An 18,366-nucleotide genomic window follows, 5' to 3' on the forward strand; every position below is an offset into this window, starting at 1 on the left:
ATACCAGTCGCTTTCACTGCATTTAAGGCTGTACTTACATTACATCGGTATCAGCAGTATTTTCTTAGTCAATTCCATTCCTTAGAAAAATATTTTACTGCACATACCTTATTTGCAGGAGACCCCGCACGCTATTCCCTTTCTGAAGTTACCCCACTCCTCAGAATGTGCGAGAACAGCCAGTGGATCTTAGTTACTTCTGCTAAGATCATAGAAAACGCAGGCAGATTCTTCTTCCAAATACTGCCTGAGAAAAAAAACAAAAAAAAAACAGCACACTCCGGTGCCATTTAAAAATAACAAACTTTTGATTGAAGAAATAATTAAGTATAAAACACCACACTCCTCTCACGACCTCCATCTATGTTGAGGGTTGCAAGAGAATGACTGGGTATGACATGTGAGGGGAGGAGCTATATAGCAGCTCTGCTTTGGGTGATCCTCTTGCAACTTCCTGTTGGGAAGGGAATATATCCCATAAGTAATGGATGACCCGTGGACTGAATACACTTAACAAGAGAAAGAAAGAAATTTTTCAGGGAAGTATAAATCTTGTTTTTTCAGTCCGCTCCTTTGAATAGGCTTGGTATTTGTTGGTAACACCGCCTATATCTCACATACGGACAATTTGCCACTGCACTTATAATTCTCGTTACAGCTGGGTTTTTTTTAGATGCTTTGGTTTCAGATATTAACATTTAATGTTATTTCTTTTCTTTTTCATGTTGTCCTAAGTTAAGGTTATTAAACTAGATTATTTGTGTTATTTCTTTGTATTAATTTAAAGTTAAAAATAAATAAAATCACACAAACAAATACAATACAATCAATTAGTGAAGGATTAAAGGGACAGTCAAGTATAAATTAAACTTTCATTCAGATAGGACCTTTAATTTTAATCAACTTGCCAATTTACTTTTATCATCAAATTTGCTTTTTTCTCTTAGTATTCTTAGTTTAAACTAAACATAGGTAGGCTCATATGCTAATGTCTAAGCCTCTGAGAGCTGCCTCTTATCATTTGCTTTTTAAATCTCTTTTTAACACAAAGAGACAGAAAGTACAAGTGGGACATATAGATAACACTGTGTTCAGGCACAGGGGATTATTTAAGATTTAGCACAAAACAATGATAAATTTAAGACAATAGATAATAAACAGTCACAATCATGTGATCAGGGGGCTGGAAGAAGGTTCATAGATACAAGGTAATCACAGAGGTAAAAAGATAAGGGGCAGTCTGCAGAGGCTTAGACACAAGGTAATAACAGAGGTAAAAAGTATATTAATATAACTGAGATGAGGGGAAGTCTGCAGAGGCTTAGACACAAGGTAATCACAGAGGTAAAAAGTATATTAATATAACTGAGATAAGGGACAGTGTGCAGAGGCTTAGACAAGGTAATCACAGACGTAAAAAGTATATTAATGTAACTGAGATAAGGGGCAGTCTGCAGAGGGTTAGATACAAGGTAATCACAGACGTAAAAAGTATATTAATGTAACTGAGATAAGGGGCAGTGTGCAGAGGCTTAGACAAGGTAATCACAGACGTAAAAAGTATATTAATGTAACTGAGATAAGGGGCAGTCTGCAGAGGCTTACAAGGTAATCAGAGAGGTAAAAACCTATATTAATAAAACAGTGTTGGTTATGCAAAACTGGGGAATGGGTAATAAAGGGATTATCTATCTTTTAAAACAATACATTCTATGGTAGACTGTCCCTTTAATGCTGACTGCTGGAGTGGCAGAATTTTTGGTTATTCTTCTTTTTGGTTGGTTTACCATGAAACCTTTACATCTGAGCTGTGTAGGTCAGTGGCTCCTCACACTCAGATCAGTCTCGCATGATGTGTCTGCTCTACCACAAAGTTGCCCCTAATTAGTTATGGATAAAAAAAAATGTAATTTTAAGAGTTGCTTTCAGTAACCCAGTTTCTACCTCAGATACCTTGCTGAATTGCTAGGGTACAGTCTGGAATCAGCACAGAACTCAAAATAGATGGCGTTTTCCAGTCTGATGTATGATATCCTGGAATCAGAAGACCTGGTGCTCACTTTGATGGCAGCATCATGCAAGGATTCCTGTATCTTCACTTTGGCAAAGATCAACTTCAGGATAATCTTGGTCATTCATTATTCCAACTCTCCAGAACTAAGGATCAGTTATTCCCTCTCTCATCTAACAGCAGAAGGAATGTCTCTGCCTAAGGATTTTTTTCTGGGCTTTTCCCATAATTGGTTATTTCTGGAAAAAAATGATTATGCCTTACCAGTGAGGGTATTGTGTTTTTCAAGTCTCTGGGCAGATATGAAATGCATTGGACAGATTTTTGGTGGAAACTACACAGACTGATGCAGAATGTTTAAACCCTGCAGATTCTGATTCAGAATGTGTATTTTATATATTAAAGCATGATGTTACCAAGTCAGAAACAAGCATATGCACACGAATAAGTGTGTATATGGCTGCATAAAAAAACAAAGAAGCGTCTGATCACATCCGAACCCAAAGCATTTCTGGGATCAGTTTTTAATACAGCATCGATCTAAACAATGTTTCAGTAGAATTTCCTCATGGCCAGAGCCTGAATAAAAATGTTAGGATTAGCTTCAACAATTCATGTGATCAAATATGGCAATATGGCGAATGCGTTTCCTGTGGCACTGGAAATAAGCCGGTTTGTTCTAGAGAATTCCTTTTGCATCAAATGGATTGGTCACTTCAGGTTTCCAATCTCAGCCGAGGCTTTCAATTTACAGAACCCTAGCTGAGTTAAAGGGGCAGTCTAGTCAAAATTAAACATTCATGATTCAGATAGGGCATGCAATTTTAAACATCTTTCCAATTTACTTCTATCATCACATTCTTTGTTAAAAGTTAAACCTAGGTAGGCTCATATGCTAATTAGGCTCTAAGTCCTTGAAGGCCGTCTCTTATCTCAGTGCATTTTGACAGTTTCACAGTTAGACAGTGCTAGTTCATGTGTGCCACATTGCTCTCACTCCTGTTGACTTATTTATGAGTCAGCACTGATTGGCTTAAATGCAAGTCTGTCAAAAGCACTGAGATAAAGGGGAAGTCTGCAGAGACTTAGATACAAGGTAATCACAGAGGTAAAAAGTGTATTAATATAACTGAGATAAGGGGCAGTCTGCAGAGACTTAGATACAAGGTAATCAAAGAGGTAAAAAGTGTATTAATATAACTGAGATAAGGAGCAGTCTGCAGAGACTTAGATACAAGGTAATCACAGAGGTAAAAAGTGTATTAATATAACTGAGATAAGGAGCAGTCTGCAGAGGCTTAGATACAAGGTAATCACAGAGGTAAAAAGTATATTAATATAACTGAGATAAGGAGCAGTCTGCAGAGACTTAGATACAAGGTAATCACAGAGGTAAAAAGTGTATTAATATAACTGAGATAAGGAGCAGTCTGCAGAGGCTTAGATACAAGGTAATCACAGAGGTAAAAAGGTATTAATATAAAACTGTGGGTAATAAAGGGATTATCTATGTTTTCAAACAATAATAATTCCGGAGTAGACTGTCCCTTTAAAAGAAGATAGATTTCAGCAAATGGACCGTCCTTTCAGGGGCAATATGTATGAGGAGGATGGAGCGTAGTGGAAGGGCAATGACAGAGGTACTGCAAAGGGGGGCTTGAGACTAAACGATGTGTAATGGACAGATTTGTTTTCCTTGCATTAGTCACATCGGTTTATGATCATCTTCCCTCTGTTCCTCTTTGTTCCATTATATCCACCTCTATGGCTATGAAACCTAATTCTAAGGGATATGAAACCCACACTTTTTCTTTCATGATTGGTGGCCACCAATCGGCAAGTACTACCCAGGTGCTGAACCAAAAATGGTCCTGCTTTTCAAGTAAAGATACCAAGAGAACAAAGGAAAACAAATAGGAATAAATTAGGAAGTTGCTGTTCTATCTGATTCATGAAAGAAACAGTTTGGGTTTCATATCCCTTTAAGTCTTTGTCCAATGAATTGGCAGCTAGGGGGACTTTTGTATACTTAAAGGGACACTGTACCCAAAAATTTTCTTTTGTGATTCAGATTGAGCATGAAATTTTAAGCAACTTTCTAATTTACTCCTATTATCAAATTTTCTTCATTCTCTTGCTATTTTTATTTGAAATGCAAGAATGTAAGTTTAGATACCGGCCCATTTTTGGTGAACAACCTGGGTTGTCCTTGCTGATTGGTGGATAAATTCATCCACCAATAAAAAATTGCTGTCCAGAGTACTGAAACCCAAAAAAAGCTTAGATGCCTTCTTTTTCAAATAATGATAGCAAGAGAACGAAGAAAAATTTATAATAGGAGTAAATTAGAAAGTTGCTTAAAATTGCATGCTCTTTCTGAATTACAAAATAAAAAAATTGGGTACAGTGTCCCTTTAAAGGAACTTGAAACTCACATTTTTTGTTTCATGAATCAGATAGAGCATACAGTTTTACTTCGAATATCCAACTTGCTTTGTTCTCCTTTGGAATCCTTTGTTGAAGGAGCAGCAAGGCAATACTGTGAGCTAGCTGAACACAGATAAGCCAATGACAAGAGGCATATGTCACCAATCCCAGTGGTGCATTGCTGCTCCTGAGCCTACCTAGGTATTCTTCGCAATAAAGGATAGCAAGAGAAAGAAAATGTTATAAATGACGTAATTTGGAAAGTCGTTTACAATTGTATGCTCTATATAAATCCTAAACTAAACACTTTGGGTTTATATCACTTTAGGACCCAACCAGATTTTGGTTGAAAAGAACATTAAACTTTAGGACTTGGTGGGTTCAGTAGCCTTAAAGGGACAGTGTACACCAATATTCATATAACTGCATGTAATAGACACTACTATAAAGAAGAATATGCACAGATACTGATCTAAACATCCAGTATAAAACCTTTTACCCACATCTTCATTCCAGTTCCCAATACCTGATCTAAGACCATTTAAGGGTAGAATGAATTCCATCAGGCGAGATGGACTCACGCTTTCTTTACACAACACTACATGGTCATCTTGGATATGTTCATAGCATTTTCATAACTTGCTTTGCTTTGTTTCTGTTGCCATAACAATGAGTTCTTCATATTGGAAGAGGTAATATACTGTAGTACATTTCATGTCTAGTTGTTTCCAGAGACACGAGAGAGCACAGTCCCAAAGAGTGCTGGGAAATGACTACCTAACTCCGAATACCATGAAGTAACCAATTATACATAAAAAGAATTGCTTTTGTATATTAAATATGCTACAATTAATTTTAAATGTATTTGAGGAATATACAATTACACACCGCTAAGTAAAAAAAAAAATAGCAAGTGTATTTATTCCACATTGTGTACATTTTGGTATATACAGTTTAATTTATTTATAGCAGCCTATTTCCTATTCCCTTTTAGAATTACAATGTTAATACAATCACTTTTTTTTACACCCTAAATATATATATATGAAATGTTAAGTTGCACCAGGTAGCTCTGAAATAGATAACCATATTGATAAACTGTAGTATCAGCTAGTTTCATATTTTTGTGTGTGTGTGATTTCCAAATATATTAAAGAAGCAAATGAATTCCATTAGGAATCTTTATTAAAAAAATATTTATATATCATATTTTCTGGAATGAATCTTCAGATTGTGGGTGTTCATTGTGTGCATCATTATCTGTTCGAATCCGTTTCGAAGCTGGTTCATCTAAAACAACAGAATAGGAAGAAGATCAATGAACAAAACTCTCACAATAAAACAGTAAGTTCAGATTTACAACACTGACCATAAGTTAAAATCCATGAACTTGTTCTGCTGTAAGGTTTAGTGACCCTCGCTAGTAGGATCTGCATCACATGACTAATGTGAGACGTGACCCTCGCTAGTAGGGATCTGCATCACATGACTAATGTGAGACGTGACCCTCGCTAGTAGGATCTGCATCACATGACTAATGTGAGACGTGACCCTCGCTAGTAGGGATCTGCATCACATGACTAATGTGAGACGTGACCCTCGCTAGTAGGGATCTGCATCACATGACTAATGTGAGACGTGACCACATGCTCCTGGCTGAGGCTGGCTCTCTTTTTGCAGCTATTTGTCTGCAGCAGAGAAGAGGCGCTCAGGTGGTGTTGAGGTGCCTGAGATGCAGAATTAGGGTTTTGCCAATTTCACCAAAGTGGGATATTTATCTTTGTAAGCTCCACCAATGCAGTGTATTCCACCTTGGCAAGGGGCCTCTCAACAAAGTAATGTAAACAATCCAAATGATGACTCCAATTATTGCTGGGTTGCACATAAGCCAGGAGTAGTTAACTTATACTGTCCTGAAGAAGTGAAAAGTATGCGTCTGTAGATGTCCTTCAGGCTAAGTGCATAACCATAACACACAACACCATGTGCAGGATCTTATTGGAGTGAAGCAGCTGGTGTCATGTACAGACCAACTAATTGATTATGAGATTTGTTGACAACTATTTTCTTTCATGTAATTAGCAAGAGTCCATGAGCTAGTGACGTATGGGATATACATTCCTACCAGGAGGGGCAAAGTTTCCCAAACCTCAAAATGCCTATAAATACACCCCTCACCACACCCACAATTCAGTTTTACAAACTTTGCCTCCCGTGGAGGTGGTGAGTAAGTTTGTGCTAGATTCTTCGTTGATGTGCGCTTCACAGCAGGCTGGAGCCCGGTTTTCCTCTCAGAGTGCAGTGAATGTCAGAGGGATGTGAAGAGAGTATTGCCTATTTGAATTCAATGGTCTCCTTCTACGGGATCTATTTCATAGGTTCTCTGTTATCGGTCGTAGAGATTCATCTCTTACCTCCCTTTTCAGATCGATGATATACTCTTATATACCATGACCTCTACTGATTCTCGTTTCAGTACTGGTTTGGCTATCTACTATATGTAGATGAGGGTCCTGGGGTAAGTAAGTCTTATTTTTTTGTGACACTCTAAGCCAGAGCTTTCCAAACTTTTCATCTTGGTGACACACTTTTTAGACCTACATCATTTCGTGACACAGTAAATCAGTTGTACTAGCAAAAAGGAGGTTAAACTAACTTGTTTTAAGAGATACGGACACAAACATAAATTAAATAATAACTAAATGTATTTACAAGTAACAGTATGTATGTGCAAGAATTAAAAAAAAAGTTTATAATAACTACACCAATAACTACTTACTATTTTAATGGGATGTATGAGGTTGATGGGATGAACACAATTTCTGAATATTTGGTGGAATATTAGATAAAGACACTCGCATTTTATCATCAAGCATTTTTAAGCTTCCACTTCCTATCCATATATCAAGAGCAGGAGCAGCAATGCACTACTGGGAGTTAGCTGCAAAAAACCCCAGACTGACTTCTGACTTCAGCTCAGCGTTTAAGCTGCCGCCCTCAGAGCTCGGTGAGTCCGATTGACTACTGCCATTGCTGTAAACACACTGCCGTCCCACTCACTGACTATACATGCAGTCACGAGCCAATTAAGGAGACTACACGTGCAGTCAGGAGCCAATGTGCCGCCAATTGGAATAGTTTCAGATCTCACTGAGCTGTGCCAATAGGTTAAGATGATCTGTGACCCCCTAGGTATCAATCACGTGTCAACCATGTGATATGCGTAGCAGGCAGGCAGAAAGTCAGAAACCCCCAAAAAAAATTTCAAAAATTAAATTAAAAAAAATTTATGCTGAAGCAGGGACACACCTACACACTGCTGCCGACACACTAGTGTGTCCCGACACACAGTTTGGAAAGCACTGCTCTAAGCTATGGTTGGGCACTTTATATGTAAAGTTCTAAATATATGTCTTTAACCCCTTAATGACCACAGCACTTTTCCATTTTCTGTCCGTTTGGGACCAAGGCTATTTTTACATTTTTGCAGTGTTTGTGTTTAGCTGTAATTTTCTTCTTACTCATTTACTGTACCCACACATATTATATACCGTTTTTCTCGCCATTAAATGGACTTTCTAAAGATACCATTATTTTCATCATATCTTATAATTTACTATAAAAAAAATGATAAAATATGAGGAAAAATGGAAAAAAAAACACACTTTTTCTAACTTTGACCCCCAAAATCTGTTACACATCTACAACCACCAAAAAACACCCATGCTAAATAGTTTCTAAATTTTGTCCTGAGTTCAGAAATACCCAATGTTTACATGTTCTTTGCTTTTTTTGCAAGTTATAGGGCCATAAATACAAGTAGCACTTTGCTATTTCCAAACCATTTTTTTCCAAAATTAGCGCTAGTTACATTAGAACACTGATATCTTTCAGGAATCCCTGAATATCCCTTGACATGTATGTATTTTTTTTTAGTAGACATCCCAAAGTATTGATCTAGGCCCATTTTGGTATATTTCATACCACCATTTCACCGCCAAATGCGATCAAATCCAAAAAATCGTTCACTTTTTCACAAATTTTTTCACAAACTTTCGGTTTCTCACTGAAATTATTTACAAACAACTTGTGCAATTATGGCATAAATGGTTGTAAATTCTTCTCTGGCATCCCCTTTGTTCAGAAATAGCAGACATATATGGCTTTGGCGTTGCTTTTTGGTAATTAGAAGGCCGCTAAATGCCACTGCGCACCACACGTGTTTTATGCCCAGCAGTTAAGGGGTTAATTAGGGAGCTTTTAGGGAGCTTGTAGGGTTAATTTTAGCTTTAGTGTAGTGTAGTAGACAACCCCAAGTATTGATCTAGGCACATTTTGGTATATTTCATGCCACCATTTCACCGCCAAATGCGATCAAATTAAAAAAAACTTAAAATTTTTCACAATTTTAGGTTTCTCACTGAAATCATTTACAAACAGCTTGTGCAATTATGGCACAAATGGTTGTAAATGCTTGTCTGGGATCCCCTTTGTTCAGAAATAGCAGACATATATGACTTTGGCGTTGCTTTCTGGTAATTAGAAGGCCGCTAAATCTTGCTGCGCCTCACACATGTATTATGGCTAGCAGTGAAGGGGTTAATTAGGGAGTTTGTAGGGAGCTTGCAGGGTTAATTTTAGCTTTAGTGTAGAGATCAGCCTCCCATCTGACACATCCCACCCCCTGATCTCTCCCAAACAGCTCCCTTCCCTCCCCCACAATTGTCCCCGCCATCTTAAGTACTGGCAGAAAGTCTGCCAGTACTAAAATAAAAGGGGTTTTAAAAAAAAATAAAAAAAATTTTTTAGCATATGTACATATGCTACTGTGTAGGATCCCCCCCTTAGCCCCCAACCTCCCTGATCCCCCCCAAAACCGCTCTCTAACCCTCCCCTCTGCCTTATTGGGGGCCATCTTGGGTACTGGCAGCTGTCTGCCAGTACCCAGTTTGCAATAAAAAGTGCAATAAAAAGTGCTTTTTTTGTTTTGTTTTTCTTTTCTGTAGTGTAGCTTCCCCCACCCCCACACAGACAAACCCCCACCACCTTGCTGATCGTTTGTTTTTTGGGTTTTTTTTTACTTTCAGCATTTTTAATTTTCAAAAGTTTCTGTAGTGTAGCGGTTCCCACCCGCTCCCTCCCCGTGCACGCGCCCGCCCCCACCCTCCCGTGCACGCGCGCGCGCCCGTGCGCGCCCCCAGCCACCCCCGCCCACGATCCCGCCCCCCATTCACATAACCAGGGCCATCGATGGCCGCCACCCGCCTCCCGGTCCGGCTCCCACCCACCAACGCAGTAAGCCACCGATCTCCGGTGCAGAGAGGGCCACAGAGTGGCTCTCTCTGCACCGGATGGCTTACAAAGGTTATTGCAGGATGCCTCCATATCGAGGCATCACTGCAATAACCGGAAAGCAGCTGGAAGCGAGCAGGATCGCTTCCAGCTGCTTTCCACACTGAGGACGTGCAGGGTACGTTCTCAGGCATTAACTGCCTTTTTTCTGAGGACGTACCCTGCACGTCCTCAGTCGTTAAGGGGTTAAACTTATATTTGCCTTGATTCAGGATGATCAATATTCCTTATTTCAGACAGTCAGTTTCATTATTTGGGTTAATGCATATGAATATTCAATATTTTTCTTACCTTAAAAAATTGTTTTCAAATTGACTTTTTTCCCTGTGGGCTGTTAGGCTCGCGGGGGCTGAAAATGCTTCAATTTATTGCGTCATTCTTGGCGCAGATTTTTTTGGCGCAAAAAATTCTGTTTGTCATTTCCGGCGTCATTCTTGACGCCGGAAGTTGTTCGTGATTATGTCATTTTTTTGACGTTTTGCGCCAAAAATGTCGGCGTTCCGGATGTGGCGTCATTCTTGGCGGCAAAAATTTTTAGGCGCCAATAATGTGGGCGTCTTTTTTTGGCGCTAAAAAATGTGGGCGTCATTTTTGTCTCCACCTTTTTTTCACATTATTTCAGTTTCATTTTTCATTGCTTCTGGTTGCTAGAGGCTTGTTCATTGGCATTCTTTCCCATTCCTGAAACTGTCATTTAAGGAATTTGATAATTTTGCTTTATATGTTGTTTTTTCTATTACATATTGCAAGATGTCTCAGGTTGACCCTGGATCAGAATCTACTTCTGGAAAGATGCTGCCTGATGCTGGTTCTACCAAAGTTAAGTGTATTTGTTGTAAACTTTTGGTAACTGTTCCTCCGGCTGTAGTTTGTGATGAATGTCATGATAAACTTGCTAATGCAGATAGTATTTCCATTAGTAATATACCATTACCTGTTGCTGTTCCCTCAACATCTAATACTCAGGATGTTCCGGTTAATATAAGAGAATTTGTTTCTAAATCTATTAGGAAGGCTATGTCTGTTATTCCTCCTTCCAATAAACGTAAAAGGTCTTTTAAAACTTCTCATTTTTCAGATGAAATTTTAAATGACCGTCATAATTCTGATTTGTCTGTTTCTGATGAGGATTTTTCTGGTTCAGAGGATTCTGTCTCAGATATTGACACTGATAAATCTTCATATTTATTTAAGATGGAATTTATTCGCTCTTTACTTAAAGAAGTTTTAAATCGCTTTAGAAATGGAGGATTCTAGTCCTCTTGATACTAAATCTACTAAGCGTTTAAATTCGGTTTTTAAACCTCCTATGGTTATTCCAGAAGTTTTTCCTGTCCCTGATGCTATTTCTGAAGTAATTTATAGGGAATGGAATAATATGGGTACTTCATTTACTCCTTCTCAAAGGTTTAAGAAATTGTATCCTGTGCCATCTGATAGATTAGAGTTTTGGGACAAAATCCCTAAAGTTGATGGGGCTATCTCTACTCTTGCTAAACGTAATACTATTCCTACGGCAGATAGTACTTCCTTTAAGGATCCTTTAGATAGGAAGATTGAATCCTTTCTGAGGAAAGCTTATTTATGTTCAGGTAATCTTCTTAGGCCTGCTATTTCTTTGGCTGATGTTGCTGCCGCTTCCACTTTTTGGTTGGAGGCTTTAGTACAACAAGTATCAGACCATAATACTCATAGCATTGTTAAACTTCTTCAACATGCTAATAACTTTATTTGTGATGCCATCTTTGATATCATTAGAGTTGATGTCAGGTATATGTCTTTAGCTATTTTAGCTAGAAGAGCTTTATGGCTTAAAACTTGGAATGCAGATATGTCTTCTAAATCAACTTTGCTTGCACTTTCTTTCCAAGGTAATACATTATTTGGTTCCCAGTTGGATTCTATTATTTCAACTGGTACTTTGGGGAAAGGAACATTTTTGCCTCAGGACAAAAAATCTAAAGGTAAATACAGGGCTGCTAATCGTTCTCGTTCCTTTCGTCAGAATAAGGAACAGAAGCCTGATCCTTCCCCTAAAGGAACGATTTCTGTCTGGAAACCTTCTCCAATCTGGAATAAAACCAAGCCTTTTAGAAAGTCAAAACCAGCTCCCAAGTCCACATGAAGGTGCGGCCCTCATTCCAGCTCAGCTGGTAGGGGGCAGGTTACGATTTTTCAAAGACATTTGGATCATTTCGATTCACAGTCTTTGGATTCAGAACATTGTTTCTCAAGGGTACAGAATAGGTTTCAAGGTAAGGCCACCTGCAAAGAGATTTTTTCTCTCTCGCATTCCAATAAACCCAGTGAAAGCTCAGGCATTTCTGAAATGTGTTTCAGATCTAGAGTTGGCCGGGGTAATTGTGCCTGTTCCAGTTCTGGAACAGGGTCTGGGGTTTTACTCAAATCTATTCATTGTACCAAAGAAGGAGAATTCCTTCAGACCAGTTCTGGATCTAAAGATATTGAATCGTTATGTAAGGATACCAACATTCAAAATGGTAACTATAAGGACTATTCTGCCTTTTGTTCAGCAAGGGCATTATATGTCCACAATAGATTTACAGGATGCATATCTTCATATTCCGATTCATCCAGATCACTTTCAGTTTCTGAGATTCTCTTTTCTAGACAAGCATTACCAGTTTGTGGCCCTTCCGTTTGGCCTAGCAACAGCTCCAAGGATCTTTTCAAAGGTTCTCGGTGCCCTTCTCTCTGTAATCAGAGAACAGGGTATTGCGGTATTTCCTTATTTGGACGATATCTTGTTACTTGCTCAGTCTTTACATTCTGCAGAATCTCACACGAATCAACTTGTGTTGTTTCTTCAAAAACATGGTTGGAGGATCAATTTACCAAAGAGTTTGTTGATTCCTCAGACAAAGGTAACCTTTTTGGGTTTTCAAATAGATTCAGTGTCCATGACCTTGTCTCTAACAGAAAGAGACGTCTGAAATTGGTTTCAGCCTGTCGAAACCTTCAGTCTCTATCATTCCCTTCGGTAGCTTTGTGCATGGAAATTCTAGGTCTCATGACTGCTGCATCGGACGTGATCCCCTTTGCTCGTTTTCACATGCGACCTCTTCAGCTTTGTATGCTGAACCAATGGTGCAGGGATTATACAAAGATATCACAATTAATATCCTTAAATCCAAATGTACGACACTCTCTGACGTGGTGGATAGATCACCATCGTTTAGTTCAAGGGGCTTCCTTTGTTCGCCCAACCTGGACTGTGATCTCAACAGATGCGAGTCTGTCAGGTTGGGGAGCTGTATGGGGATCTCTGACAGCGCAGGGGGTTTGGGAATCTCAGGAGGCGAGATTACCAATCAACATATTGGAACTCTGTGTGATTTTCAGAGCTCTTCAGTCCTGGCCTCTTCTGAAGAGAGAATCGTTTATTTGCTTTCAGACAGACAATGTCACAACCGTGGCATATGTCAATCATCAAGGGGGGACTCACAGTCCTCAGGCTATGAAAGAAGTATCTCGGATACTTGTATGGGCGGAATCCAGCTCCTGTCTAATTTCTGCGGTTCACATCCCAGGTGTAGACAATTGGGAAGCGGATTATCTCAGTCGCCAGACGTTACATCCGGGCGAATGGTCCCTTCACCCAGAGGTATTTCTTCAGATTGTTCAAATCTGGGGTCTTCCAGAAATAGATCTGATGGCCTCTCATCTAAACAAGAGACTTCCCAGGTATCTGTCCAGATCCAGGGACCCTCAGGCGGAGGCAGTGGACGCGTTGTCGCTTCCTTGGAATTATCATCCTGCCTATATCTTTCCGCCTCTAGTTCTTCTTCCAAAAGTGATTTCCAAAATTCTAATGGAACGTTCGTTTGTGCTGCTGGTGGCTCCAGCATGGCCTCACAGGTTTTGGTATGCGGATCTCATTTGGATGGCCAGTTGCCAACCTTGGACTCTTCCGTTAAGACCAGACCTTCTATCTCAAGGCCCTTTTTTCCAATCAGGATCTCAAATCATTAAATTTGAAGGTATGGAAATTGAACGCTTGATTCTTAGTCATAGAGGTTTCTCTGACTCAGTAATTAATACTATGTTACAGGCTCGTAAATCTGTGTCTAGGAAGATTTATTATCGAGTCTGGAAGACTTACATTTCTTGGTGTTCTTCTCATAAATTCTCCTGGCATTCGTTCAGAATTCCTAGAATTTTACAGTTTCTTCAGGATGGTTTGGATAAAGGTTTGTCTGCAAGTTCCTTTAAAGGACAAATCTCTGCTCTTTCTGTTCTTTTTCACAGAAAGATTGCTATTCTTCCTGATATTCATTGTTTTGTACAGGCTTTGGTTCGTATCAAACCTGTCATTAAGTCAATTTCTCCTCCTTGGAGTCTTAATTTGGTTCTGAGGGCTTTACAAGCCCCTCCGTTTGAACCTATGCATTCTCTGGACATTAAATTACTTTTTTGGAAAGTTCTGTTCCTTTTGGCCATCTCTTCTGCTAGAAGAGTTTCTGCATTATCTGCTCTTTCTTGTGAATCTCCTTTTCTGATTTTTCATCAGGATAAGGCAGTGTTGCGGACTTCATTTAAATTTTTACCTAAGGTTGTGAATTCTAACAACATTAGTAGAGAGATTGTTGTTCCTTCATTATGTCCTAATCCTAAGAATTCAAAGGAGAGATCTTTACATTCTTTGGATGTAGTAAGAGCTTTGAAATATTATGTTGAAGCTACTAAAGATTTTAGAAAGACTTCTAGTCTATTTGTTATCTTTTCTGGGTCCAGAAAAGGTCAGAAGGCCTCCGCCATTTCTTTGGCATCTTGGTTAAGGTCTTTGATTCATCATGCTTATGTACAGTTGGGTAAATCCCCGCCTCAAAGAATTACGGCTCATTCTACTAGGTCAGTTTCTACTTCCTGGGCATATAGGAATGAAGCTTCTGTTGATCAGATTTGCAAAGCAGCAACTTGGTCTTCTTTGCATACTTTTACTAAATTCTACCATTTTGATGTGTTTTCTTCTTCTGAAGCAGTTTTTGGTAGAAAAGTATTTCAGGCAGCTGTTTCAGTTTGATTCTTCTGCTTATAATTTCATTATTTTGAGATTAAAAACTTTTGTTTTGGGTTGTGGATTATTATTATTTTTCAGCGGAATTGGCTGTCTTTATTTTATCCCTCCCTCTCTAGTGACTCTTGCGTGGAAGTTCCACATCTTGGGTATTCATTATCCCATACGTCACTAGCTCATGGACTCTTGCTAATTACATGAAAGAAAACATAATTTATGTAAGAACTTACCTGATAAATTCATTTCTTTCATATTAGCAAGAGTCCATGAGGCCCACCCTTTTTTTGTGGTGGTTATGATTTTTTTGTATAAAGCACAATTATTCCAATTCCTTATTTTGATGCTTTCGCTCCTTTCTTATCACCCCACTTCTTGGCTATTCGTTAAACTGAATTGTGGGTGTGGTGAGGGGTGTATTTATAGGCATTTTGAGGTTTGGGAAACTTTGCCCCTCCTGGTAGGAATGTATATCCCATACGTCACTAGCTCATGGACTCTTGCTAATATGAAAGAAATGAATTTATCAGGTAAGTTCTTACATAAATTATGTTTTCATAATCAATTATAACGATTAGTTGTTGCAGCTCTAGTAGGATCTGTGCAAATCTAAATCTTAGTGTGTTGCACAGTTACAAAAAGAATCCGGCTCCAAAAAAAGAGCCAAATGTCACAAACGGTCACCTTCTTCAACATTCAGCAGTGAATAAAACTGTCAAATACACATGTCTACAAAAAACCTTGTAACAAAATATATCTTGTCTTGCTATAGAATAACACATGTTAAGATTTTCAAAACAAAGCAACACCTTGTCTGCTGCAACTGTTTTTCAATAGCCAAACCCCAACTTATTTAAAGGACCTAACCTGGGCTTGTTACTGGAGCAGACAAGGCTAGCCACAGTCATTTTGTAAAATCAACATTGTTTTACAGTTTGCTATCTGATAACCTCTAATGAGGCTAACAAGGTACACGTAGCAGGTAGGGCTAGGATTGAGAAATCTGAAGTCTGCACATTCATATAAAATGACATAAAACGGAGGGCAAAGTAAACAATAAAAGATGTTTTACTAAACGTAATTAAACATATTATATTATCATTTCTGTCCCTTTAACGACATTATGGTGTTTAATAAGACTTGACACAGCCAGCCAGTCTAGTATGATACACTTAGTTGAAAGATAAAACAAAGTAAGTTTACACACAAACTAAATCATTGTTATGCAGGTAATATAAACAGAATCATTTAAAGTATAACTTTTAAAAGGTTATTATCAATAAATATAATGAAATGCAATCCTTTCACATTTGCATTAAAGGGACACTAAACCCAATTTTTTATTTTATGATTCAGATAGAGCAGCAATTTTAGGCAACTTTCTAATTTACTCCTATTATCAATTTTTCTTTGTTCTCTTGGTATCTTTATTTGAAAAAGCAGGAATGAAAGCTTTGGAGCAGGCCCATTTTTGGTTCAGCACCCTGGATAGCGTTTGCTGGTTGGTGGCTACATTTAGCCATCCAATCAGCAAGCGCAACTCAGGTGCTGAACCTAAAATGGGCTGGCTCCAAAGCTTTCATTCCTGCTTTTCAAATAAAGATACTAAGAGAACAATGAATTGATAATAGGAGTAACATTTTGTGGTTTCCTGTCCCTTTAAGGTAGCCTAAAGCATACGATTTTAAACAACTATTATCACGTGCTTCACTCTCTTGATATGCTTTTTTGAAGAAGCAGTACTACTGGGAGCTAGCTGAGCACATCAGGTGAGCCAACAACAGAAGGTTTATGTGTGTAGCCACCAATCAGCAGCTAGCTCCCAGTAGTGCATTGCTGCTCCTACCTAGTTATGCGATTCAACAAAAGGATATCAAGAGAATGAAGCAAAAGAGATAATAGAAGTAAAATATGGAATATATACAAATAAATTATGACAAGAATGATGATAATAATGAAAGTTTTTTAACCCCTTCCTGACGGAAGTTACGATGTAAACAAATAAGTAAAAAAAAAAAAAAATCACATGATCATTCATGTAATCGCATGATTTCAATGATAGAATCGGGTTGGGGGGGGAGCAGCGACTATAACGCTAGGCACGCCCTCCAGCCCGCGATTCCATTGTGCGAGCTACAGCTTCGTGACAGCCAAATGGCTAGGACGTTCCATGCTGTCCTAACGGCGGGAAGGGGTTAAAATTGTATGTTCTGTCTGAATCCTAAATGTTTAATTTTGAATTTCCTGTCCTTTAAGCATCTATTGCTACCTCAGCACTTCATTACTGTATATTGCTGTATTATCATCATATAAATTCATGTGACAGTTTTTATTTTATTTCTTTTATGAAGGTTTTTGTGATACATACCAACCGGTTGCGACTGGTTTCCAAACAGCACCGGAACAGGGACCTCAAAACTTATGCACAGCATCTCCTTGTTTGGTGCAACGTTCCTCACAAGGTGAATAGAGCAACGGTCTAACTCTGTCCCTAAAAAGGTTTCTGTCCTCTCCTTAACGTCTTTCTCAGGGTCATCATGCTTGGAGAAGCTGTAGCAGTGCACGGTTGGCAGCACCACATTCGTTAAATCCTCATCTCCAAGAAGCTGCGTAAATTCGTTAAGAAACTCAACCGCCATCGCCGGCAGATTCATAACAATATGGATCTTGTTCTTCCCTTCTTTTGTTAATAACCGCATGCAGTTGGGAAGCTCTTGCTTTATTGTGGTCTTGATAAAATCTCTTCCATCCACGTTAAATGTCTTCACTTTGTTATCTACCTTATTCAGCTTACAGTTATGTACCAGCCATTTATAGGATTCCGGGTTTAAATCATTGGCATAGACCATACAATGTTTTCTAGCTGCAGGAATGGTGAAAGGTCCCACACCAGCAAACACATCAAAAAGAATATCTCCTGCCTTTAATAGACCGACGATACGGTCATGCTCTGTACCAAGGCGAGAATTCCAGTAGACTTTCGAAAAATCAAATTCATAAATAGAGTAGTTTTCTTTTACCTAAAAATGAGGAGATAGAAAAGAAATATAGCAGTAAAAAAACAAACGTGTAAAAGCCATATTAATATATACACTAACTTATAACCTCTGGAACAAGCGTCATGCTGACTGTGAAATGACATGGAATCTAAATGCTTATAAATCATTTGTTATTTTGTTACCAAAATCTTAATTGTTTCACACTTCAGGGACACACCTCTTCAGATTGTTTATCTAATCTCCTTTGCTGTGGCCATTTAAAAGGATATAAAGGAGCTCATGCACTGATCAAGCAATCACTGTGCAGCATGTTTCAATGTCAAAGATAAAAAGTCTGCAGGATTCACTCAATTTCTGGAGGCTTTGGGGAAAAAACAGGTTTCATAGTAAAATTATAGCTAGCATGGACAAGAAATATATATATTTTATAGATATTCCAGTGTTTGTTTAAAGGGACAGTCTACTCTAGAGTTTTTATTGTTTAAACCTATAGATAATCCCTTTATTACCAATTCCTCAGTTGTGCATAATCAACACTGTTA

At 38.5% G+C, this 18,366-nt stretch overlaps 1 protein-coding gene across 1 annotated transcript in view; it reads right to left on the reverse strand.

The window, feature by feature from the left end:
- Positions 1 to 5,605: 5,605 nt before the first annotated feature.
- Positions 5,606 to 18,366, reverse strand: part of TRMT5 (tRNA methyltransferase 5) — a 44,370-nt gene continuing 31,609 nt past the window's right edge. The window contains exons 4-5 of the mRNA XM_053696703.1: positions 17,194 to 17,845; positions 5,606 to 5,728 (exon numbers count right to left, since the gene is read on the reverse strand). Of these exons, the coding sequence (XP_053552678.1) occupies positions 5,643 to 5,728; positions 17,194 to 17,845 (738 nt within the window). The 3' untranslated portion in view covers positions 5,606 to 5,642. The remainder of the gene's footprint in view (positions 5,729 to 17,193; positions 17,846 to 18,366) is intronic.

Source organism: Bombina bombina, unplaced genomic scaffold (genome assembly GCF_027579735.1).
Source record: "Bombina bombina isolate aBomBom1 unplaced genomic scaffold, aBomBom1.pri scaffold_593, whole genome shotgun sequence".
NCBI lineage: Eukaryota > Metazoa > Chordata > Amphibia > Anura > Bombinatoridae > Bombina > Bombina bombina.